The following is a 26,911-nucleotide window of genomic DNA, read 5'->3' as shown; positions in this document are numbered from 1 at the left end:
AGCCGTTAGCTAAAACAGACATCAGCTTTTGTTTTAGATGCAGGAAAGAGATTTAAAAAAAAAGAGAAAATCCCCCCTTGGATACTCTGAATAGTTATGTGGAGCATAATCAATCTGGAACATTCAGTGCAATCCTGGAGACTTTGAGTGCTCGTTGTCTTCCGTCTTGCCACCAACCTGCCTTATCTACTGCTGCTTGTGCCTACATTTGGCCAAGATGCGATAAAAAAAAGAACGTCCCAGAAAAGAGAGGCCCTTTGTCAACACACTTTTGTGTACTAACGTGCACCACAGGGTACTTATGTTTCTCATTTCTGAAAAATGTACATAGGAAACATTTTATCTGGCATCCCTCTCCTGCCTTGGCTCAGTATTCAGAATTACCCGAGCGATAAACAGCACTGCGTTAGAAGCAGAGGGGGCTCCGTTAGTGGAGGCATGTTGCTTCAGCTTCCCTTGAGAAAGGAAAAGGACTAAGTTTGAAATTGCACACCGGCTTAGCCAGCTACGAAGGAGCATTTTACAAATATATAAAGTTATTGTGGTGACATATTCAGGTATTCTGTCCTTTGTGGCGACGATCACAACTCAAACAACTCTATGTCCCAATGTGATCTATGCTGACAGGTAGTTGATTGGCCGCTGCATCGCACTCCCCTGCAGCAAAAGCTTTAAAGAAGGTGCAATGTGTAATACTTGGCAACATGCAATTCACCTCTACTGCTGGGACCAACAATCTAAATTTACAGTCATCAGTTATTTGAAAAGTAGAAATACCGCCGCGTAGTTGTATGCCTCCACCAACCAGTCAAGTTGTTACATTTACATCCATTTTTTGTCCAAGATGATGACTGCCAAAGACCAAGATGTTGACGGCCAAAGACCAAGATGATAACGACCAAAGACCAAGATGTTGACGGCCAAAGACCAAGATGATAACGACCAAAGACCAAGATGTTGACGGCCAAAGACCAAGATGATGACGGCCAAAGACCAAGATGATGACGGCCAAAGACCAAGATGTTGACGGCCAAAGACCAAGATGATAACGACCAAAGACCAAGATGTTGACGACCAAAGACCAAGATGATGACGACCAAAGACCAAGATGATGACGGCCAAAGACCAAGATGATGACTGCCAAAGACCAAGATGTTGACGGCCAAAGTCCAAGATGATGACGACCAAAGACCAAGATGATGACGGCCAAAGACCAATATGATGACTGCCAAAGACCAAGATGTTGACGGCCAAAGACCAAGATGATGACGACCAAAGACCAAGATGTTGACGGCCAAAGACCAAGATGATGACGACCAAAGACCAAGATGATGACGGCCAAAGACCAAGATGATGACGGCCAAAGACCAAGATGTTGACGGCCAAAGACCAAGATGATGACGACCAAAGACCAAGATGATGACGGCCAAAGACCAATATGATGACTGCCAAAGACCAAGATGATGACGGCCAAAGACCAAGATGTTGGCAACCAAAGACCAAGATGTTGACGACCAAAGACCAAGATGGTGATGACCAAAGACCAAGATGTTGACGACCAAAGACCAAGATGTTGGCGACCAAAGACCAAGATGTTGACGACCAAAGACCAAGATGTTGGCGACCAAAGACCAAGATGATGACGGCCAAAGAAAGACTAAGATGTTGGCGACCAAAGACCAAGATGATGACTGCCAAAGAAAGACTAAGATGTTGGCGACCAAAGACCATGATGATGACGACCAAAGAAAGACTAAGATGTTGACGACCAAAGACCATGATGATGACGACCAAAGAAAGACTAAGATGTTGACGACCAAAGACCATGATGATGACGACCAAAGAAAGACCAAGATGTTGATGGTCAAAGACCATGATGATGACGACGACAGCCAAAGACCAATATAACAACTGGCAAAACTATGATAAACGCAAGGCTTCAAAAAACAACAGTCGACAAACCGATGGATGAAATCGCTGTCATTATATTCACTTCTTATTTATAGTCTATGTATCTTGCAAATTGCCTCTTGTCAAACATACCAGGGGAAGAGTCCATCCCGCTCTGTACTTGTCCTCCTCCTCAGGTTCCTCTGTGGCATCGGCAAATACCCACATAAAAACATAGAGAGGTATTAATATAAGGGCAAGGCGCTACAGCAAAACTAAATAAATCCTCAGACAGACAGACGGACAAGGAACATTTTTTAAATGATTATTAAAGAAAGTGTTGGTACCAGAAGATAGGCAACATGTTGGTCACAAGGATCCTAATGTCCAGAGTTGTCCAATCCACAATTGAAAAGACAAAAGTATTACATATACAATGACATAAAACAAGCTGAAAACCATCACATTTGAGAGGCATTCACTTTGTGTGTGTGTGTGTGTGTGTGTGTGTGTGTGTGTGTGTGTGTGTGTGTGTGTGTGTGTGTGTGTGTGTGTGTGAGTGTGTCCTAATTTTCTGAACCATTGGTCAATCGTTTCAGCGCTTCAGAGAAGACAAACAGTCCCCTCTCGGTTTGACCTCATCCACTGCCGCTGCACTTTGTCATTTTTATTGAGTTTTTCCCCACAAAAGGAGAACACTCACACCGTTTCCCCGAGCTCCAGATGAAACTGACCACTGGTGTTGGCGTCGTTATTATTGAGTTTTCAAGTAGTCACTAAAGCAACCAACAAAAAAAAAAAACGTTCACAGGAAAGTCAATTGAGCTGCGCGAGGACAGTTGGCTCTGATATCACGGTGGGAACTGCTGATTGTTTGGTTTACCACCTGTGGTCTGAAGCCTGGAGAAGATTGCCAGCCACCTGCTGTGGGCGCTGCTGAGTGACTGATGGCTGTGTGTGTTCGTGGGGAGTCGCTGTGTGTGTCAGAAAATGTTTCCGTGAGGAAGAGATACATGTCAGGAAAGAGGTTCTGTGTAAGTATGAAAGTGTGTATGTGCATGAGAGTTTAACTATTTTTAGTGAGGCGTGTGTAAGTGAATGCATTGATGCACCCATCGCAGAGAAAGTTTGTGGGTGTCTCATCTGTGTAGGTGTGCGTGTGCGCGTGTGTGTGTGTGTGTGTGTGTGTGTGTGTGCGCGTGTGTGAATGCCAGGAATCTTTCATCGCAGCGAGGAGGAGATGAAGAGTGACTTGGAGTAAGGCAACAGAAACAATAACAGCACAATCTCTGTAGTTTATGGCTCTGGGAATTGAATTGGCTCTTCAGACCTCCATCCGCCGGTGTTTTTAATCCGCCAACCTCCCCGCACAAGTGGAGCGCACGGGACCCCACAAAGTGGCTCCAACGTAAGCCATTAAACTGTCTTGTCCAATTACGGAGCTGCTTTATACATCATATTCATCATCGGCGGGTCACTACCTGCTCTGTGACTTCTGTTAATGCACTGTGGTGAAATGTCAACCCCCTTTTTTGACGCTTAAAGTCCTTTTCACAAAATAATTGACGAGAACGCTAAATACTCACCTGCAAATATTTCCTATGAAAACTATTCATACCAACAGTAACTTTACATTAAAAGGTTTGAATAGATTCATGCAGGCAGAGAACCAACTACCATTACCATGGTCCTATTGACCCAGAGCAGCCTTCGCTACCAGAGCTCAATACCTGCTTTTTCATGTTATATCTCCGTTACTTATTCAGTTGCTCTTTAAAACTATCAAATCTCACCAACACACCAACATATTTTGTTTCTGTCAAGTTTGAATTAAATGTGTTTTTCGATGATTAGCGATGTAAAAGCAACTGTTGTTAGACTGGAGTCTAGTGGCATATTAAGAGTATGTTTGTGTACGTTAATAGATCATAATCGTCCGCATCCTTGTTGATTTTATTCCTTATATGTTTACTTCAACATGCATCACAGAATGAATGAATGCTGATTGTAGCCTTGTCCCCTGAAGACAAAAGCAAGATGTTTGTGGGTGGTGGTTAGTTTTTTTTGTCCATTGGGAAAGACTGAAGTTCAGTTTAAATTCAGTTCAGCTCACTTTAATATAGTTCAGTACCATGCAGTTCAATGGAGTATGTGGAGACGATTAATAACACATTTTATAGAACATGTAGCCTAAACTATAAGTGACCATATATTCTGGGATATCGTATTAATGCAGATTCAGAAAAGGCATGAATCAAAATTGAAAAGTATTGTAAGGGCAGACAAAATCCTTCCCAGGTGTTTCTGAAAAGTGATGCAGAAGATGCTTCATGTCTTAAAGCTGCATTCTCTCTACTGACCATCAGGGGGCGACTCCTCTGGATGTACAGAAGTCTAAGAGAAAATAACTCGACTTCTCTCTTATAAGGCGTCTCTGCGTCACTCCTCCACCATCCAAATATGGTCACTGGCTGCTCAAATAATCTAAAATGATCCACTGGTTGTAAAATGATTCCCCTTATTGTCGTCGTCTTTACTGCCAGCACATTTAAAGAGTGAAGTGTGGTGGGTCTAAAGGGAGCTTTCGGGCCTTTCGGGCCTCACACTCTTACCGTATAGCTACACTATATTTCTTTTCTCACTTCCTCTCCAGTGGCAAGCTGTGCCCTCCAACTTCCTTGGATTTTTATTTTTTATTTGAACCCATTCAATTAATATTATCTCGCTCTCTCTGCTCCCTTTTCTCTCGCTGTGTTCCTTACTTTCTTTCTGCTTGACTTCGTCCCCCAGGATATCCCCACCATCAAAAGGTAGTGCAATGGTAAAAATGAGATCATAATAGTAGTATCAATCAGACGCTGCATGCCGCTCTCCGACACCTGAAATGGATTTGACAGTAATTGAGGCCTTGCCCATCTGCAGCTGCACGAAGGCACTCGAGGAACAGCGCTGCCTTTGTTTGCCAGATGCAATGGGACCATTGGGGAGAACCTCCTCGGTTCTGCAACTTCCCTCGTGAATTGTTGAAAACACACGAAATTTGAGGAAAACAACCAAGTGCTGTTGAAAGGTCCCTACATTCCTGATGCCCGTGTGGCCTACGAGTGCCAGCTCACTTGTTTGTTTGTTTGTGGGCGTCACGCTGCGCCTCCGGTGCCTCTCTCCTCCACATTTCTTCCCCCGACTTAATGGGACGCTGGAGGATAAGGGACGGCAGGCTGAGCGTCCACGGACCGGAAAAGGACCCGATCGCGCTGCTGTCTGCTTGTGTTTGTTCTCAAACAGCTTCACCTGCCTCCTTCTCGCTGCCTCCTGCTCTCTCCGCTTCCATCTGTCAAGCGTGGATCCCCGGGGACGCTTCAGCTATGCTGTTCCATAACGCAATAAATAGAATAGAGTGACGTTTATCGTTACATATCTCTCGAATGGATTTTTTATTTTTAACCAATACGTCAGCCAGCAGTAAGACAGTCCTCATCAAAGATCCCATCGCCTCTCGTTGTGAAATGGTGGCCCTGTGAATGACTCACACGGTCTGTATTGTTGGGAGCTCGGCTGCTGCATTGTGTGAAGGTGGTCTGCCATGAAGAATACTGTGCTTCAGTCCAGCAGACTGCTTATCCAAACTAATAATCTTTGTCAAGCAAAAAAAACCTCCTTTTGACTTTGATGATATTGTTGCAAAAGAGAACTGGCATAATCTGTCAGCTATATTGAAAGAACAAATAGATGGTTGTTAATGGTGCGGAATAGTTTTGTCTTTGCACAAAATTAAAATATAGCACTTAAAGTTACTCAGAGCAACATTCATTGTGTGTTAATGTTGGCGGCCCCGGTGGACAAAAGTGGTAGTGTTTCCAAAGAGCACCTGCCACACTCCCTTTAGAAAACCATGGCGGCCGGGGCCTCCAGCAGGGTGACGTCAGTGTTTATCGTGCCTGATAGAAAGCACTAAGAATAACTACTATACAAATGGATGGTCTCATTTACTTTAGGAGGTCATAGAGCCATCAGTTTTTTAATTGAGTCTGTTTCATAACTACTTAGAAGTTCCTTATAGTAATTTAAAGTTATCTCAAATGGTTGAAGCAACAAGGAATGAACCCAAATGCACAATCCAGGCAGACAGGAACCGATAAGTGTACAGATCCAGGTTCAGATAGGCACAAAGCACCATTGACAATCCGGTGGGGAATGAGCGTAAATGGGAAAGTAAATATACTGCAGGGCTGCTGAGGGAAAGTGGAAATCGGTGAGCAGGTGGAAGTGAGAGTCAGGTGACGGGGACAGGTGGGAGAGTCCGGGGGCATCTGGTGGATGGATGGAGAATGTAGATGCAGGGGCCTGGGGGAGGCTTTTGTGTAACGAGTTCGAGGAGAATATAGGTACCGCGCTCATGTCTGTCAGCTAAACATGGAGGCGGAGCCAGCAGCCGGTTAGCTTAGCCTAGCATAATGACTGGAAACAGGGGGGAGACTGCGAGCCCGACTCGGTCCGGAGGTCACAAAACCCGACGCCAGCACCTCCTAAGCTATACAAGAGGTTACATCTCATTTGTTTAGTCTGTGCAAAGTGTACAAATTAATGTTTTATGGATGGTTATGTGCAAGACCATTTTTTGGGCAAGAAATATGAATGTATGTATTTCAGCAATTGCCTCGTATGCATGTGTGTGTAAATATGTGTTTGTCACATATATATATATATATATATGTACTTGACAACATTTTTATTTTATGGCAAAACCCTACGCTGTCTTCTTGAGATCCTGTTCCATCCTTATGATCGGAATGCTAATCACTCTTTCAAAATAAAGATCTGATGCTGTTGTCCTCCCACACAGCAGACATGTAATGTGCCGAGCTGCAAGCTAGGTCCATCAGACGTACACGAGCCTCGGTGACCAAACTAGTTTATCTAAATCCTTCGAAAGAAGACATTTCAGAGATGAATTGTTGCAGGCGCTCTGCATACTAAATGCAACTCTTCCCTCGGAGCAGACTGAGCTGAGTAGTTTGCAGCTCCAAACTGCTCCGCTGTGAAAGTCCGAGCGGCTCATCCTGCTGCAGACTGATGGATAATTACCACGGAGACTGGCGTGTCCCCGCAGCCATCAGGCTGCACCTCAACAGGCCAGAAATACACACCGCTAACCAACCAGAGCAGGGCACACTGGACACAGACCGGGTTGTTCCATTATTTTCACTCACTGCTTTTACTCTCTCATTCCATTTCTTCTCTCCGTTTTTATCTCCTATCTATCTATCTAGCCATCCATCCATCCATCCATCCATCCATACACATATATATATATATATCCATCCATCCATATATCTATCTATCTCTGAGATATCCGTGGTAAATCAGTGAGAAAAAACGTACAAATTCTCTGATATTGTTTTGGAAAGGAACCACTTCACAAACAAGCTCACAACGCTACAGACACCACCATTAAACACTGCGGTAACGTGAGCTGCCGTGTGTAAAATATATAATAACACAAGAGAAACAACTAAATAAAAACAGGTCTAACGTGAGGATAAAGTACAATACATACTAATGTCAGCCAGGAGGGGCGGAAATAGTCTGATTGTATATGAAGTCTATGCTTTATGTGTTAAAGCTGCATTCTCTCTACTGACCACCAGGGGGCGACTCCTCTGGTTGTATAGAAGTCTATATAAAATGACTCTACTTCTCTCTTGATTTATTCCCTCAGTAAACATTGTAAACATGAGTTTATGGTCTCAATCTCTGATTCCCTACATTGGATCTTAAAATGAAATAAAATGATGCTCATTTAGTAAATGATGGTCCCATATAAAGTCCCCACCACGGCATTGTCCAGTCTGGGAGTTGGTTGCAAATAAACAAGATGGCGACAGCGAAAATACCAATCTCGAGGCTTCAAAGTGGCAGTCCACAAACCAATGAGTGATGTCACAATGACAAAGTCCACTTCTTATATTCAGTGTTTTAATCTCAGAATATCTACATTTCTTTCTCTGAATATTAGCCCCCACCCCAGCTATGTCATCCTTTTTTATAATTACAATGGTCCTAATACATGTCTTACAATCTAGAGGCAAGGTGGTTCAACAATAATTACAACATTTAATTGCAAAATGACTTAAGAGATGAACTAAACATCACAGATTGATGATACTGGAGCTTTTCCGAGGCAGGCTTTGCCCTTTACATTATTAATTCTTTTTACTGTAATATGTTTTGCCTTGGGTTTCTTTGCCTTGCTAATTTCTTGTTGCCACACGGCCGTCTCACACACACACACACACACACACACACACACACACACACACACACACACACACACACACACACACACACAGGAAAGCCATGTTTCTGCCTCATAGGGAAGTGGTTTTCTAAATCAGAGCCAGCAGTGAGAGGCTCTCGGGATGTGCTGAACAGAGATGCAAACTCTCCTGAGGATCTGCTTTCTGCTGGGGCTTCCTGTCGGATCAACATACTGCTACAAATTAAAGCGACTACTAGGTCTGACTCGTTCCTATGGATGCCCTTTTTGCAATTGTCTGATAGTGACGGTAATGAGATGACAGCAAACAAACAGGGGAGAGGACACGTAATGAAGGTCACATGCCGGACTCAAACCAAAGAAGCTGCACTTACGTGTCCAGCATTTTTAACCCCTGGGCCACCTGGAAGCCCTGATATTCCTCTCTTTTTTAAAAGTGAATAAAAACAATAACAATAAAGGAAGAGTTTATTTAACTATCAGTACGTAATTACTTGTGATGTCAACATGTCATTTAAGGACTCCAAGTGGTAATCCTTGAGTTCTTCTTATCCACACCCTGGTTAAATCAGTGCTCTGTCTACATCAATGTGGCTGTAATACAACTTAAAGCTAGGGTTGACGATCTTGAAAAACTAGAAAAAGTAAGCTAGATTTTTTTTTAAATTATCCAACTGAAAACTGTACAGCCCGGTGTTGGCAACTCTTTTCCAATGATAGTATCTAGCAGCACTAGATGTTGCTCACTCTTGTGAGAAAGTCGCCATGTCAGCGATGCTTATAGCCCCTCCCTCCAACACGTCGCTGTCGGGTGGAAACCTTGTATGTCCAAAACCGGTACTTATCAGCAGATTAAATAAATGTGTGTTTTTTTAAATATTTTAACACTGCATAGTCAAAGTTGGCACTGTTTTTTTATATGGTAACTGGTAAATGGACTTGCCTTTCTAGTCTTCTGACCAGTCTTCACACTGAATGTCAACATTCGATCATTCGCACACATTCAAACTCTGACCGCATGAGCCGGACAGATTTAGTTTTTTGACAAGCGAATGTCGAGATACACGTTTTGTCCCTCATTGGCCACACAAGTCACTTTACTTTAGCTAGCTCGCTATAGTCTGCTCAGCAAACACATAGCGGAGGTCCGGTTGAGGGGGCCCGTAAAGCTCATGTTCCAAGAATTAGCGACGGTTCGTATGATATCCTACGAAAAGTTACCCTTCATTCCTTTTGCGTTTCCCTACGAGTGCAAGCAATACGTGTCGAGTTCCATGCATCCGGTCTTTTAAAAATATTAAAAAGATCTTGAAATACTTAGTTAGGTTGAGGAAAAAATCGTGAAATACTTAGTTAGTTTGAGGCAACAAAAGCACTTAAGGTGAGGAAAAGATTGGGAAATACTTAGTTAGGTTGAGGCAACAAAAGCACTTAAGGTGAGGAAAAGATCGTGAAATACTTAGTTAGGTTGAGGCAACAAAAGCACTTAAGTTGAGGAAAAGATCGTTAAATACTTAGTTAGGTTGAGGCAACTAAAGCACTTAAGTTGGGTTAAGGAACAGATCATCTTTTGCATAAAAATTATCACGGACGTCCTGATACTGAAGTACGTAAATTCCGTGACCATCAACATTGACTTCCTTGTCAAGTTGCTGAGGATCATGGGATTTATAGTAGGAAAAGACAGACAAGTTGTGGCTGCGTTTCAGTGAGCTTGTAGGCCTTATTCAGTCATGATGCATCAGGTTCATCATGCTCACAACCAGCCCTGCTGTGCACACTGGAAACACACTGTGGTTAGCACCGTCAGTAATGCGAGTTTAATTACTTCATGTGTAACGGCGGCTTTTCCCCAGCGTGGCCTCCACCGTGTGGATCTGCAGCAGACTGCGAGGCCTCCAACAGGTCTCTGAAGCAGGCTTTGGCAGCTGGCTTTGGGCTCTCCGGCTCTCTGTCAGATGCTTGTGAAGGCTGAACATTCGGATTTGGGGAGGACGGAGCTGAAGTGAGACGAGATTGACAACCACCAGCGCTCCAGGTTGAAACCTCCCAAACATTTTAGACTCAATTTTAATATCTTCTTAATGGAAAATATCATTTTCACAATCACCACCAGACACACATTAGAGGAAGCTAAATTATAGCTATTAAAGCCACACATTCTTCAAATAAATGTGACTTTGTACTCCACTCCTGTTCCTCTGGACAGTTGAGTCTTTTAGATTTACAGCAACTCCGTCAACTAGAAATGACATTTATGTGCTATTAAATTGTTCGCATCCAGAGGGTTATTTTTGTGTCTTAACAAACTCTACGAAGTCTTAGTGGGTGTCTTAGGGACCTTTGCAAGGCCCATTCTGGAAGGTGTTGGTATCGGGACCAGAAGTGATGAAAGTAAAAGTATAATTTGTTTATAAATGACTTGAAATCTTGAAAATAACTTTTTTTCTCACACGCGGAACAAGAATCAAAAAGCGAAGACGTCTTGATGTAAACGTGCGTCACGTTCAAACAACAGCTAAAAACTACTTCAACATTTCCCAAAACTATAGCTAGTGTGTCACTGGTGAAGCTGTCAATGGTGGCACTCACACCTACGGTTTCCTACCCCTGACTTAAGGGACTTATTGGGCTTACAGGTGCAGCAGGAAGGTTACAGGCAAACAGAACATCACATAACAACCAACTGACAAAGAGTACAGGTAACTGGGCTGCCAGTGTGAGTGGGGAAGTGGGGACAGGTGAGCAGGAGGTCAGGTGACTCACGAGAGGCAATCTAATCAGGGCGGGGCCGACAAGGCAGGAAGTGAATGTGGTGAGTTCAAAAGAAGCATAGGTAGATAGAACCCGGTGAAGTGCCATATGACTGACCCACATGCTAGACACCTTTCTACGCGCTGGTGCCCCTCAGACCGCCTGAGTCCAGTCCCAATGCCCCCCCTAAAGCTTTAAACCCTGAACTCTCAGAGGTTCATCTGACGATGGCACTTTGCTGCAACGTATCACGTTGCTGTGACAACGTCGGAAGACGTTGTGTACAATTGTGGGTATTTAATTAATATTGTTGACTCCCTGATTTGAACGTCTTCCAGGCATTTGCCTCACGAGATTATAGAGAATTGCCAAATAATCTATTTACTCGTTTTTGTGAAAACAGATTCAATGACTAAATTAAATGTTTGATGAATAAAGCTATATAATATAATCTCTGCTTGTATTCCTCTGTGCTTCCTTTCATGTGTTTTCATGTGCCATCTTTAATCCTTAATGTTTGAATTCCACGCTTCCACTGGTAGCCCCGTGTTTAACGTCACATTGCTATGAATTGTGGGTAATTCCTTTTGGCAAATTCTGCAGAAATGTGGATTCATGGAAAGGTCTCAAAATGCCTGCGAGAGCCCTCAAACACTCAAGGATTTGACAGTGGAACAGCCCCAAAGTCCGGAGTCCGCCACTCAAAACAGGAAGCCCGAAACGTGGTCAAATGGTCACGTTTTAGTGAAAATGGATGTGTTTGCGAAGTATCTGAGGTGGATTATACCGAATGAATTATGTGATTGCTTGTAGTCGGATGTTTTGATATAGTTTTGCTCTGCAGAAAAAAGTTATATATGTATATATACATATATAAAATGGTCATTTTGGCCTGGGAAGAATATTCTAAAGCCAAAAAAAAAAAAAAAGCAGCAGTTGTCAAATCTTTTCTGAACTTGCTGTAGATGAAACTACTGCTGGATTGCATGCATATAATTGGTAGTATCAAATGTGATATGTGACCCACTTTGACTTAAAAAGAAACATCATTGTTTCATTATATTGTACCGTGTTAGTCGTGTTTCGTGAGGCCGCGTGTCAAATGGTGGATATCTTTATGTAATACCCTCTGTTGTTTATCTTTTTGTCTCCCCACACGGGACTGAACTGTACTTTCATGCCCGTGAGACTCATTTATAACCCTGCAAGACGGGGAATGAGCTTCTCGCTCCTCTCAGTCTGTTACAGGACCGTGGAGCACCAGATGAATGAGCGATTAATCCAGAGCTTTGTGGGGGGGGGGCCCAGCCATAGCTTGGGGTCCCCTTAAAAATCGTAACCCACTTCCAGGCCACTTATAGAGGCGGCGGTGCCGGAGCCAAGTCAAAGCCGAATGATTAATGACGTTATTAAACAGTTTAGAGAGGTTGTGTGTTCTTCTGGCTGCGGCCAATTTAGAGTGATTTGTGAGGTGAAACAATATAGGAATGAAGTGGAGTGTGTGTGTGTGTGTGTGTGTGTTGTTTTTTGTATGTGGGTCCTGAGTGTGTCTGTGTCGGGGGAAAAGGTGAGTTGTGTGTGTGTGTGTGTGTGTGTGTGTGTGTGTGTGTGTGTGTGTGTGTGATAGAGAGAGACATGCAAAGGTCAAACTGGGGACAGGTGGAAATAAGCCAATAAGCCAGAATCTCATTTCCTGTGAACTGGAGGGAAAAAAGAGTGAGAGACGGAAGGAAAAAGAGGAGGGGGGGGGGGCAGTACAAGAGAAAGAAGAATGTCCTTGATCGAATTTTGGTGCAAGGAATGTGAAGGAGAATAGTAAAGATGAACAAAAAAGGCAGTGTAGGAGAGAAAATGTTTAAATGGAGTGGGAGGAAGAGGGATGATGTAAGGAGAGGAGGGGGGGACAAGGAGAGGAAAAAGAGGAGACTCAAGGAGAAAAGGGACAGGGAGGTGAAAGGATGAGGTAACAGGGAGCTAACAAAAGGCAAACGGGTGGAGGAGAGAGGAAACAAATGAGAAGACAGGGGAAGATGGAGAGGAGAGAAGAAGAGAGAAGAGAAAAGAGGAGAGGAGAGGAGGAGAGAGGAAACGAAGAGGAGATGACAAGAGCGGGAAGAAATGAAGAGATGAAAAGAGAGGAGGTGGAAACCAATTTATTTGTATTATTGTTTTGTTTATCTTATTATTTGTATGTTGAGTTGAGCTGAACTGATGAGCGTACTGAAAGAGACAAAGGGAGGAGAGGAGAAGGTAAACAAACAAGGAAAGATCACGACGGAGAGATTATTTTTACTCTCTTTTGTCATCTTTTTTTAAAGGAGATCTTTGTGGAGAAGGAGAGGAGAGGACGGAAGACAGGATCAGCGAGGAAAGGGGAGGAGAGGAGAGGAGAGGAGAGGAGAGGAGACCATGCAAGGAGAGACGATGAAAGGAGACGGGAAGGGAGCAGAGGAGAGGAGAGCAATATGTGATAGGCTATTGGGGACGCATCAGCAGCTGCTCCTCTGCTCCTGTTGGGGCTCAGCCAGTAGTGAGCTAACACACACACACACACACACACACACACACACACACACCTACCACAGTCGTGTGTGCACGGTGCAGAAAGATGAAAACATACAGGTGACAAAGAGGAAGCTGCCAGTCATTTGAGCTCCATGCTCCATTAAAACCCACTCATACAGCCATCGGCCATCGGAGAACCAAAGCTGCGTCCATTGAGGGATAATAATGGGAACTCGTGATGTCCGTTCTGGGTGTGATGTGCAGGGAGTGGCCCCCCCTGTTCATCCTCTGCTGCCTGGATCTCCGTCCTCTGTGGACTTCCGCTGCTCCAGGCCGACACTGCCCCCCGGTGGGCCACGAGGAAACTACAACCACAGGCCGACGTGGAGAAACACTGTTCTTTATGTGGAGGCTGATTCTTGAGAACACTCAAGAGCCAAGAGGGTTTTGAGCCTCCCTTCTGCCTCGCTTTGTGAGCACATCCACTGATGAACACACACACGCAGCCTCAGGTGTGTGTGTGTGTGTATGGGGGGGGGATTATGTGTTTTGGAAGGACAACCCCGGAAGGCAAGCCTCACACTGGTTCATTGGGTTTTGAATTATTGCAGAAACTCTGCTCTGTGGCAAACAAATATTCACACTCAGTGAGATGATCGTCACAAACGAACCCCACTTTTATGATTCGTGAAGCGTGATCGGCAGTGAAAAGCTACCGTTGGGCTACAAAGGAACTACACTGCAGTCACATGACTTCAACGTCACCTCCACGCAGCTAAAGGGCGTGACAGCGTATAGTCGTCTCATTTAACAACAATTAGACACAATGTATATTGAAGAACAAAATGATGAAATCTCTTAATGTTGTGTTATCCACAGACCGGATTCACACAGCGGCTTTGAGACGAGGGAACCGGAAGTGTAAAAACGACGACTCATTCCTGGGTTTTAGGAATCATCAAACCTTTTACCATTTACTTTTTACTCCAAACCTAGATTTGACTCAATGCTGTTGCAGCAAAACTTGAAGCTGTGATCCTGTGTTAACTTTAAACTTACACGTGAGGAGGTTTACTCTTCAAAATGGCCGCCTTTGTTCAGTCGGGTTGAGCCAAATAGCCAAGTTCCTCAAAGAAAGTGAAGCTATGGCCCGTATTCCCCGGGCTTTATGGTTCTGCTGCTGCATTTCAACCGTCTCTTTCTCTCTTACTGTGCTGTTGTCCGTCGTTTTGTCTTCTATTATATTGTCCATATTGCTCCATTAATTCTGCCAACAAGTTTTTCTCAAAGGAGAAATTGGGGCTTCTCTGTCGAGTCACGGTGGCTAACATGAAAACTAACTAGCTAACTAGCTAACTAGCTAACTGGCTAACTAGCAAACAATGTAACATTTAGTTGAGGAATACCTCTCTGCCTCCTCAGCAGGTCAGCACTACATTTAGTTATTCGAGCATCACACTGACTTGTGTTTTGGTTTGAACGTAGATTTACGAAACAGAGATTGCTTTTTAATGTGGATTTGCTCATATGAACCTGGTTTTGCTCAACTCTGATTCAAATTGATCTTAGAAGAATCTTTGTTGGTGCAACCCAACCTAATAAATGTCCGGATATGTTGGCCACCACTGCAATCATTTTGACCATTCTTCTTCTTTTTTTTCACCCGCTTTATGTAAATGAACTAAACGGCCGCTGTACTTCTAGAGCTTAGAACCTTCACATTTTCTCTGTGACTGCATCTTCTCCTTTGTTGTCAGCCTTTTGTTCAGGAAATCAAGAACAAACCAATAGTATTAGATTAACAGTAAATGTCCGTTATTCCGGTCGTATAACAGGGTTTTACAAGGTTGACTTAGAAATGAACCAAAATGCTACATTTAGATTATTAGTGCCTTATCTTATTACCAATAGAATATTGTGTAGGTTTCTTGGTGTCAAATATTGAAAAGATTACTCTTTTTTTTCACACTTTTGTTTCACTTTGATGGATATCTGGAGAAAAGAGCACCACTTTCCTCACTCTGAGGGGATCATTGCTATCCAGGAACACTGATGGAGCCGTATCCCATCAGTGTAACGGCATATTCTCAGATCACCCACATTACACGGCTGCAGAGCACTGATGACAGATAGAGGGAAAATGACCCTGTGAGTGAGTGTGTGTGTGTGTGTGTGTGTGTGTGTGTGTGTGTGTGTGTGTGTGTGTGGTGTGTGGTGTGTGGTGTGTGTGTGTGTGTGTGTGTGTGTGACAGGCCAGAGAGCTGCTGGATGAGGAGCATTGGTAGTTTTCAGCCTTGTGCTTTCATCTCGATGTGACCCTTCTACCTTTTACCAGCATGGAGACAAGATGGAAACGGCCAGCACACGCACACAGGCACACACACAAGTCCATGCATCCTTAGGGGAAAGAAGGTGCTGTTATTACAGGATGGAGCTCCGATCTTGCTTCCCAAAAAAACCCTACTTTTTAAGAATAAAAAGACAGAGAGGAATGTTGCTATGGAAACAGTTCGGACAAACGTAATTCACCTTCTGCAGGTCAAGGCAGCTGGTGGAGCCGAGTGTTATGGGTTTCCTGGAGTCATGCGCGACAACTATGCTGCATGATATATAGGCTTATTTCATAACCTCTCTGTGTGTGCTTTCATATTGCTCTAAAATAAGACACTACATCTTTTCCAACTCTGGAGAAGAACAAAAAGGCCGACATTAAAGAATAAGATAAATCCTTTCCATCATTCATTCCTTCATCCAACAGCAGCAGTCCAAAACACACCAAGATTCTACTGCCGACTCATCGTCTATTAGCCGATATACTTGTGATGATCTTATTTGGATAGCACTGTTCCAAGCTGGGAGCTTCCCATACATGTGTCAAAATATCACACATTTAGAAATACATGTAAAAAGAATGAAGTTTATGGAATCATCAGAGCAGTAAACTACATACGGAAACATTCAGTGAAATCTCGTCATCGTTAAGGAGAATCTTTTATGTATATGTGTCGCGTCGCCGTAACAACACGTAATCACAACCCAGCCTCCTTTCCCTCACAGAGTCTCAGCTGTCGCCAGGTAGAACACCAGACCTGAGAGACTGTGACTGTGTGTGTGTGTGTGTGTGTGTGTGTGTGTGTGTGTCTGTCTTAAAGCAGCAGCACTTTTGTTCTCGGAGTACAACGTGACTTCATGCACGAAGAGCCCAGATAAGACAGAATAATAAAGATTCCAATTATGAGGCTGTTCCCTTTGTTTGTCGACTCCCACTCTGCCGTGAACGTTCAAAAGACAACAACAATATCCAGACAGATCACATTTCTTATCTGGGATCACACAAAGTTTGGTTGCCTCCCCGCCCATCCTCTCTCTCTTAAAGAGGAGACACAAAAGGCCGGAGGAGAAAAACAAATGCAAATTTTTAATATCGGCTTTTCATCAATCACTACTCGAGCAGAGGAAATGTGTTCTAGACCAGAGCCTGTGTGAAGATGAAGCAGACAGACAAGAAGAACCGGGTTGCTTTTTAAGATTCTTTATTTCTTCCCTGACAACAGCTCTGATGCTGATGGCATCTCCAGAGATGACAATTGGTTTGAATTCTGTACAAAACCAACAAAGCATTGACAGCGCGATGATGACGATGAACGCAGGACACTTCTGTGGACTCCTCGGAAAGAAAGGTGTGGGGGGGGGGGGGGGGCTGTTCCAACTGGACCCTATTGTACCACGTTCTGGTCTCTGAACGGTCTCAAAACTGGTCCAGTATTGAGGGAGGCCCCTGCAGATGGAAGCCACTAGAGGCTGCACCTCCTCCCCGTCTAGAAGTGCTCGTTGTTGGCCAAGATCATTGTGTGTGTGTCCAACAACGTCATGTGAACCGGTGCCATGGGACCTTTTGATGGCAGAGCGGTGGACAGCAGAGCGAGAGTTGAAAAGCAATATCAGGTTGTTTGTTGGAGCATAGCTTGGAGTTCTAATGTACGATATAAATATCTCTAAAGGGAACTGTTAAAGTGGAGATTCTCAGTCTTTACAGAGTTTAGACAGAACGAGAGGTTGTTCCCATAACGTCATCAAGACCCTCACAATACCAGAGTGAGCCCGTCAGTGGCAACAACAACGAGCCCCTGCAGCGCCTCACAACGCTGACATGGTCAGAGACAGCAGGGAGGCGCGTAGAAGGAGCTTCTCCGCAGCTGCATTTGGAATTTCAACGATCGAGTCGCGCTGCTTTTCCTCCATCTTCAACATCGCACACGTTTCACACCTTTTTTCTTTCCTTCTGTCTTTTCTGCTTTGGAGTTTGTCATCACTTTTTGCCAATTAAAAAAGCATCACTCTCAGCTGCGTGCCGTCCCTTTTCTCGCTCCACGAGGAGCTCCAACGGCAACATGACGAGCGACGTTAGTGCGCTCCTTTGTGTGGAAGCTCTGGAGACACGAACAGGCTTTTAAATATCTTCAGAGCTCCAACAGGGAAACAGAACTCAATACGCAACACTGTTCATGGTGGATGAAACAAATCAAATATCTTATTTTTCCTTTTTACAGTCGAGAAACCGACAGTATTAGTATTAGAGGTTGTTATTGTATTACTGCAGTGAAGAGGTAACAATTTCTTTGGGTTGATCGTCAAAACAGCAAGTGAAGCTGAAACCTTTTGAAGAGTAAGACTACATTTAAGTTAGTAATTAGGAGAAATTGTGTCATTGGGCTGTAACCAATCATTAGTCTTACAAAGTTGCTATTACAAAAGTTAAAAAAATATACATATTTTTTTTAGATATATTTTTTCTTATTTTATTGCTCAAGAATCAAATGTTCCACATTTTCTCCCACAACAAAAAAAAACACACACGCTTAGTGGTACGATTAAAGTAAAAAACTATATTCAGAACACTAACGTTATCTGGTATCTGTGTGTGTGTGTGTGTGTGTGTGTGTGTGTGTGTGTGTGCGTCAGTGTCCTCTTTGCAGTGAGAAGACCCCTCCGGTCGGACCACGACTTCCTGACTCCGTTACGTCAGCGGATGATATTTCATCACACTGCTAGAGTCCTGCAGAGCGGCAACAAAAACAAAGTGCCCTGAAACATTTGATGACTTCCCCCTCCCCTCCCCTCTCTTATCCTCCATCGAGCAGCCCTCATCAGCAGCCACAGTGAGAGTACCGGAGTTTAATTGTCTGGAAAACTTCCGCCACTGCACCGGAACGTTTCACGGAGGAGTTGACAGCGGCGAGGCGGAAAAGCACGAGCGTCCGGGTTTTTTTGGGCCACGTAAAAAGGTCGCTGAGGGTGGAAGGCGGCCGCGCTCAAGAACGTCATTAAACCGCTGCTGCGGGCCGATGGGAGACATTTCATTAGTCGGCCTTGGCAAGGTGCTCAGAAACATCTCACCGTGTGCTTGAGCCCTGGAACTGAGCGCCACTGTTAGGTAACGAGTCATCAAACTTGGGAGGAGGAAGAAAAATAAAATAATCGAAGGAAACTCCTTTTCTTTCTTTAATGAGGTCTGTTGAGAGCGGCTGGAGGAAACAAACATCTGAGGCGGGACAACGTGCTGTCGCACAGGCGTCCCGTTAGCAACATCCGCAGTGGAAGTCTGCGTTGGGGTCCCTCAGGAGCTTCTTGCGGTCCACGTGCAGACAGTCTATGTGGTACCAGGCGTCGCACACGTCGCACTGGATCCACTGCACCGTGTCCTGCTGAGGCAGCCGGCAGCACGGCGCCGCGCATGGCTCCACCGCCCCGCCCATCGCCGCCTCGTCGCCCTCCTCTTCGTCGTCCTCGGAGGAGGACGACGAAGAGGACGAGGAGCCAGAAGAGGAAGAGGCGGAGGAGGTGGAAGAGGAGGACGAGGAGGACGGGGAGGGCAAGGAGGGCAAGGAGGGCAAGGACGGCCGAGGAGGGGGCGGGTGCTTTCTTGGGCGGCCTCGCCGTTTACTGCGAGGAGAGGGAGAGGAGGAGATTTTATTTCATTCATCACATGTGACACAGATACAGAAACAGTAACTTTGTCAACAGCCATATAAAAACAAATCCATTGTCTCCATGTTTTAAGTTAAAAAAATAGCTGCCGAGTCATGTAGAGAAAATGTCCTTGAAAGTTATGTTTCATAAAAACACTACATTTCTTTTGTATTTTCTTAAATGTTTAAATATGCAAATGAGGCATTATCTAATGTTGACTTTTGGAGAATTGAGGAAAAATCTACAGACGTGTTATGGAAGCTAAATAGACCAAAATCTCACAATTGATGAGTGCATGAGAATTGTTTGAGCTTTCTCTTCTATGTTTAATAGTTAGATTTGACTTAAAAACGTCCTGAAAAGCCTCTTTGGTGGAAGACTAGAAAAAGATGAATACAGGAGCTGTTGAGTTGGAGGCAGACCTCCTCCATCGACCTCTTCTTACCTGGTGGGATGGTGGAACCTGCTGAACTGCACCCGGCCTCTCTCCTCCGTGCAGATCCTCACCGAGGGCGAGGCCAGGCTGTAGTTCTCCCCTCCGACCACCAGAGGGGAGAACACCGGGGAGCAGAGAGACCTCCTCCTGCCCCTCTGTGACCCCGGGGAGCCGTGCGCCGCTTTCTGTTGGCGGAAGGCCGCGATGTTGCCGTGCACCACCGTCTGGACCTGCCGCAGCGTCTGCGCCTCCTGCTTGTGGGCCGCCGCGGCGGTGGTGAGCGACGCCTGGAGGAGGTGGTGGTCGAGGCGGCTGTTGGTCATGGCGCCGTGGAAGCTGCCGATGGTCCGGATGCCGACGGGGAAGGGCTTGGCTTCCAGCGGCCGCCGGACGTCGTCGTGGCTCTTGGGCTGCAGCGGCAGAGGAGGCGGGGAGCTGAAACTCTCCGACTCAGACTTGTAGAGCCGCCGCCTCTTCTTCGCCCTCGAGCGCTGCCCGTCCTCTGCGACTCCAGCTGGAGCTGGACACCGCAATGAGAATCGATGCTCAGCTATTTATTCCTGTTTTTTACCCATTGGCTCTTTTCCTGCTGTTAGATTATTGCTTCAATGAAAACTGCAATTTAAAAAAATAAAATGTGCAGGAATTTTTCTTAGTCTGAATAAAAGCCAATACACGCCTTCATGAACCGACCTAGGTTCACGTTTTAAAAGCTGCCAAAAACCACATAAACACACAAACACAGCTATTTATCTCAGCAGAGTCAAGCCTCACCTCCCCGACTCCTGGGCTCGTCCGAGCTGTCGTCCTCGAGCAGCACCGTGTGGGCCGACTTCCTCCTGCTCCTGGAGGTCGGCTGGAAGGACTTGGCAGAGGGCGCCGACGCAGCGGAGGACGAGGAGAACGGCGGCGGCGTAGAGGGCGGCAGCAGGGAGGACAAGCCAGCGGCCAGAGGCGGCGAGGAGGAGGAGCCGGGGTCCGAGGCGGCCCCCCCGTGGCTGAGGCTCCTCTTGAAGGTCCAGGCACTGCCCTTCATCTTACTCAGGCTGCCGATGGAGTTGAGGATGACGGTGGCCCGGTTGATGGACAGCTTGGACAGGTCCAGGTTGGCGGCCACCTTGCGGTCCAGATTGGTCCTGATGCGGTTCTGCAGGTCGGAGGAGAAGGTGCCCGCCTACGAGACATGGAACAAGTATATCAATTATGATTATGTTTGTCTTTTTCTGTTCCACTGTTTGCGTGTCTAAATCCGTTCCTACCTCCCGACCCAGGCACACAGCCAGTCCATTGGGTCTTACTGAAGACAGACATAAACTGCTCACACATAATCTTTTCTTTTTTAAATTTGACGATCATAAAAATGTTCCTAAACACCTGCTAACTGTTTTGTTACTATAAAATTTCTGAGTGTAAGGTTAACACTCTTTTAGTGCTCCAGTGAGTTATCACAGGGACTCATAACTCATAACTACAGCTATGTATGACGATAACTGGTGGGTTCTGCATAACTGTATATGGATGCAGGCACCTGATAATTGTGTTCGATAGTTATGAGATGCATAACAAAAATCTAAAAAAGCTAAAAGCATAGACTTCATGAAATCATTGTTGGCAGTTCATTTTGTCAAATGATTTTCAATATTTTGTGAGATTTATGTGTTGGGTTAAAAAGTGTATTTTTTAGCCCAAAAAAGCATCCATATGGGGTCTGTGCCATGAAGCTCTTATGATGTTTTCACCTAAAAAACAATGAGTGGTTATTATTGAATACACCGCATACATTTTTGTAATTTCAGCTTTTTTTATATCTTTAAATGTGGGATTTAGGGCCAACCTCTTGCTCTAGATGACGTTACAAAATGCAGTGTAGCCAAATAAACGGATTAAATCTACTGCTGGCCTCGTTTTCATGAAGCTTCATTATGAATGTGGACCAGTGAACCGAGCTGTTCAGACGTCTCTGTCGGATTACCTTTGGAATTGTGATGGCGTCAAAGTCTAGCGGGCGAACTTTGACCTTCTGGAAGAGGAAGTAGAACTCGGGGCTCCCGGGAGCCGACTGGCCACCGAAGGTCAGCGTGTCGCCGTCCGAGAGCTCCCACTGGACGCCAGGCTGGAGGCGGACCTCGTTGACCCAGGTGCCTAGCAACACGAGAGCAGATGAAGAGTTGTTTTTATTATTATCTTCTGCCAGCACTGACCTGGCTCCACGAGTCTTTCACTGCTACACCGAAGCGGTGGGAGGTCACATGATCGGCCCAAACAAAAACTCCCTTTTCAGTTCGTATCACCCGGGGCCAGATCTTCACGGAACTTTGATTTTATACATGAACAAGAAGTAATGAGGCCATTTGTGGACTATCGGCGTGTTTACAGCTGTGGAGGGGGCGATGCAAGTCTGCGTAAAATGGACCTCGAATGGAGGAGCCGGAAGGCTGCGAAGGCAATCAAACGGCCCTGACGGCACAGCGCCGGTACCAAGATGTCATTTTAACAGCAGAATTAAACGCATGTGAAACAGACTGTGAAATTACTGGAATAATCAGGCAGCAAGAGAGCGCCGCTCAGTCTCCTCCCCCCACATCGCTCACAGGAGACCATCAGCAATCTGAGGGAGCACCGTGCGATGACTCGAGACTCCCCCTCCCCTTGGGTCCAACACCTGAGCACACTGGGTTCAGGTCCCGAGCTGGTGCTCCCCCAGTCCTGAATCTGCACCTTCTTGTGGACGACCACTTGGGACTGAATGACCAGACTTTGTCGACGTCTTTAACAGCAACACAGTTCAAACTTTCTTTGCATTATATGATTATTCACGTCACACAAACGTATTTGATTGGATTCCTATCAGCCAATCACAGTGTAGCACATCATCCAAAGTGGGCTGCTGCACAGTCAAATATCTTACTTGACTAGTTGAACCAGAATGGAACAAGTCTGATCGCAGGAACTTGAAAGTACCTTTATGGTAGCGCTTTAGCCCCGCCTCATTTGTTGAGTTTAGGACTCTAAGCCTCACTTTCCTTTTTAGGGAACGGGCCCTTGGTCTGTACGTCCAACTGGCTCGTGTTCAGTTAAGGTGCCGTCAGGCTGCAGAAGACGTGATTCCCTGTAGAAGTATTGATATTTCTTGTAAGAGGGTGTGTAGCCCCGTTCTCTCTCCTGCAATGACTGTAGAAGAGTGTGTGTGTGTGTGTGTGTGTGTGTGTGTGTGTGTGTGTGTGTGTGTGTGTGTGTGTGTGTGTGTGTCTGTGTCAGCCCCTTCTCTCACCATGACTGCTCCTGTCATTGACGTGGACCATCCAGCCCTCCTCCTGTGGCGCCGAGGCGCCCTCGCCCACGTCCCTCTCGGCGTGCAGCTCGGCGTGGATCCGCGACACCGACGTGGAGTCCAGTGTGACGTCGCACAGCTCCGCCGCGCGGCCCAGCCGGAACACGGAGTGGCTCAGAGCCGGCCGGAACGTGTACAGGTCCCGTGCTGAGTCGCCGGCCGACGAGCCGATCCGGAGCAACTGGAAGCACGGCTGCACCCCCGAAGGCATGACCGGAGGGTTCGACTGTCTGCCACCGCAGAGTCCCCGCCTGCCCCCGCCCTGAGGCCACACCCTCTCTATGCCAAGTCCTGACTTACAGGAGGCTGCCATCCATTCAGGGGTCACGAGTCTTCACTAGTGGACGGGAGTTAGGCTGAAGACATTCGACCAAAGAGTGCAAACACAAAGATGAACTATTCCGGGAGCGTGAACGGTTACAGGCGGGTGGAGCAGCTTTGACCAACAGGTGTTCGCATCAGCATGGAAAGCCGGTGACTTGCTGCGCCCCTTTGCGAATACATGAATAAATAACGAGGGGATATGGCGCGCTGTATAAGCTGGTGATGAGTGTGCACTCTGTTATAAACTACCCCCCCCCCACACGCACACACACACACCACTCCGTGGAGTGGAGGCTGTAAGATGGATTTGGAGATTAAAAGAGCTTCAGCGAAGTGGACGGTACACGCTACTAAATCGAAAAGGTGTAGGGAACATTAACACCCCCACTCTCCTCTCTGGCCCCCGGAAAAAAAGAAATGCCAAAAAAAATTGACAGCTTTGACTTTATAGCTTGAGTTCTGGCATTTGATATTTCCAGTTTAACCAGCTGTCATCTGAGCGTCTGTGTGTCAGAGAGATTAAAATCCCAGGCTGCTGACATCAGCCATATCACAGGTGGGAACCCTGACAGGGTGCAACAGCCGAGGTGTGTCTGATCTGAAAGAAAACCAAAAAGACAAATCCTTAAAATAAAATGAAAAAACATTTATAAATTAAAAATGATTTTATTGCTCCACACACACACACACACACACACACATATATATATATATATATATATATGTGTGTAATATATATATATGTGTGTAATATATATATGTGTGTTATATATATATAATGTATGTGTATGTATATGTATATGTATATGTATATATATATATATTGACTACCTTGAATAGGGAAGGTAGAGCCATAGTAGCACTTTAGTATCACTTAAATGTCTCTTACTGATAGCACTTTGTAGTTTAACTTTATTGAAGAAATTGTACTCGCTTGATTCTTGTTGTTCTAAGTTTGGACTCATGGTTTAATGCACTTATTGTAAGTCGCTTTGGATAAAAGCGTCAGCTAAATGACATGAAATGTATATGTGTGTAATACATATAGAGAGAGAGAGAGATTTAATTTGTCTTTTTGTAATTTTATGTAACTGTAAAGCACTTTGAATTGCCTTGCACATATATATATATATATATATATATATATATATATATATATATATATATATATATATATATGTGTATGTGTGTGTTCTGCCTCAGGTAGCGCGTGCCTGTGACGAAATGTGTTGTTTTTTGTGTGTACGTGTGCTTTTCATGTCGTCCGACGTGTCAAGTACATACTTTTATTTATTTAGTTATTTATTTGTGTGTATATATATATATATATATATATATATATATTGACTACCTTGAATAGGGAAGGTAGAGCCGTAGTAGCACTGTAGTATCACTTAAATGTCTCTTACTGATAGCACTTTGTAGTTTAACTTTATTGAAGAAATTGTACTCCCTTGATTCTTGTTGTTCTAAGTTTGGACTCATGGTTTAATGCACTTATTGTAAGTCGCTTTGGATAAAAGAGTCAGCTAAATGACATGAAATGTATATGTGTGTAATATGTATGTGTGTAATATGTATGTGTGTAATATGTATATGTGTGTAATATATATATATATATATATATATATATACACATAAATAAATAACTAAATAAAAGTATGTACTTGACACGTCGGACGACATGAAAAGCACACGTACACACAAAAAACAACACACAACAGGCACGCGCTACCTGAGGCAGAACACACGGGCCGGTTTTACACCGGGAGTGTCAACGGCGCCGCACATAGCACCAAACCACGGGGCTCTCCGCACAAAGCGGGACGCGTTAACCGGCAGAGACCCCCTCCGCGTGGCATCGACATGTTTACGTGCACGTGCATGGAGTCACGGGGTTTTCTAACGGGGTCTCGCGCCCCCGGGGTCTAGCTCGCCCGGATCAGAAACCGGATTAAGCTAGCTGACGTTAGGTTCCTTGCGGGACGGAATGAAAGTCAAAGCTGCCACTTACAGCGACGCCGTGTCCCCGAGTGGTGTTCGTCCACTCGACCCGCCGATGGAGCCCCGTCGACCGGCGGATTCAGCTCCCTTTGAAGTCCAACCTGCGGGATTGTTTCTGCGGGGTTTCGGTTGTTTTTTTGTTGTTCCGCCAGGCGTCGGTTGCGACTTATTCGCCTTCTTTTCCTCCCAGGAGGAAGTCCTTTGAAATTTGGCGCGCCAGTCGCGGGGTTTCCTTGCGCTCGAACACACGTCACTTCCTGCTCGGCCCGGATTGGCGGACGGCCAAGGCGCCTTCAGTGGGAGCAGGACGGGCCTGCAGCCTGCAGCCTGCGGGGGAGCGAGCTGAACATGAAGTCACAGTATTAGTTACTCCCTGTTAGTTCCGATCTGTAGGCTACCTAAGGGCGTAGGTTTGGTCTCAGCATTGGTAGGGACACTGCCAGCTTCCCCCCTCTCCCCCATATTAAAAAAAAACGTAGTTGATATTATGTTGAACAGGCAAACTTTATTAAAATATATTAACATTTGTGTAACTTGGAACTGATTTAAACATAATTACAGTAATAAAACCTTAGTTTAAATACAAAACAGTATTCTGCACCAAATGAATAATAATAATAATAAATAAATGAATAAGAAAAGTTCTGCTAAAATGTCAATATACAGTAACAGTATATTCTATATCCCAAATATGTAACAAAAAATTACCAGTTGTGTAGTGAAATAAGACAAAAGAAATTAGAACATTTTAAATAAATGTATCATACTTTTTATTAGACAGTGCGTTGCCTCCTGCTGTGTTTTAGCCATTGCACTTAATAGTTGGGTGTGAACTGGCGTTTTCTCCAATGCATTTGTTGTTACAGCATGATGGTTTGCTTTACTCACTTGATGGCAATTAAAGCTTTCAATGGCATTTTTTCAATTACTAAAACCATTTAAGCAGAAGGCTGGGTCATTCTTTTATTCCAGAGTGGTCTTTTGATGGTTATGCTTTGACACACTCACAACAAAGTACCTTTTTCAATGTAGGGCTATAATGCAGCCACAGACACTGACTGTACCACTTTGTAACTTCTTGTGCTGAAGTTGCTGGACCTCAACACATAATCAATGTAAGACCTCACCTGGAGCCCTGATGGTCCAGCTGCTGCTTCCTCAACCTGATTTCTGAGTTTCCTGGATGCATTTCAAAGGGATGCTGGTTTGCACTGTGTTGGTAGTTAGCCTATTAACGTTACTAGCTAACGTTAACTAACAACGACCCGGGCTTCTTGATAGCTACTTACCCTCTGGGTGTCATTTTCCTATCTACAAAGCACAACAGGGTCAACATATCAATGCTGAGACCAAACAAAATACTAATATGAGGCGTTATCATTTCCTGTCGTATTTAGTAGCTTAACGTGACTACTGCCAG

The 26,911-nt window shown here is 44.9% G+C and overlaps 1 protein-coding gene across 1 annotated transcript; it reads right to left on the bottom strand.

The window, feature by feature from the left end:
• Nucleotides 1–16,975: 16,975 nt before the first annotated feature.
• tcf19l (transcription factor 19 (SC1), like) lies at nucleotides 16,976–25,718 on the bottom strand. Its single transcript, XM_034545886.1, has 6 exons — nucleotides 25,502–25,718; nucleotides 23,104–24,085; nucleotides 21,805–21,974; nucleotides 20,607–21,006; nucleotides 19,842–20,352; nucleotides 16,976–19,369 (listed from the first exon to the last, which is right to left on the bottom strand). The coding sequence occupies exons 2-6, from the start codon at nucleotides 23,474–23,476 to the stop codon at nucleotides 19,006–19,008; spliced, it is 1,818 nt and encodes a 605-aa protein (XP_034401777.1). The 5' UTR covers nucleotides 23,477–24,085; nucleotides 25,502–25,718; the 3' UTR covers nucleotides 16,976–19,005.
• Between the last annotated feature and the right edge of the window lie 1,193 nt (nucleotides 25,719–26,911).

The sequence above is a fragment of the Cyclopterus lumpus genome, chromosome 11 (assembly GCF_009769545.1).
Source record: "Cyclopterus lumpus isolate fCycLum1 chromosome 11, fCycLum1.pri, whole genome shotgun sequence".
NCBI lineage: Eukaryota > Metazoa > Chordata > Actinopteri > Perciformes > Cyclopteridae > Cyclopterus > Cyclopterus lumpus.
Note: the sequence above shows the minus strand (reverse complement) of the source record. Positions and strands in the feature narration are given on the sequence as shown.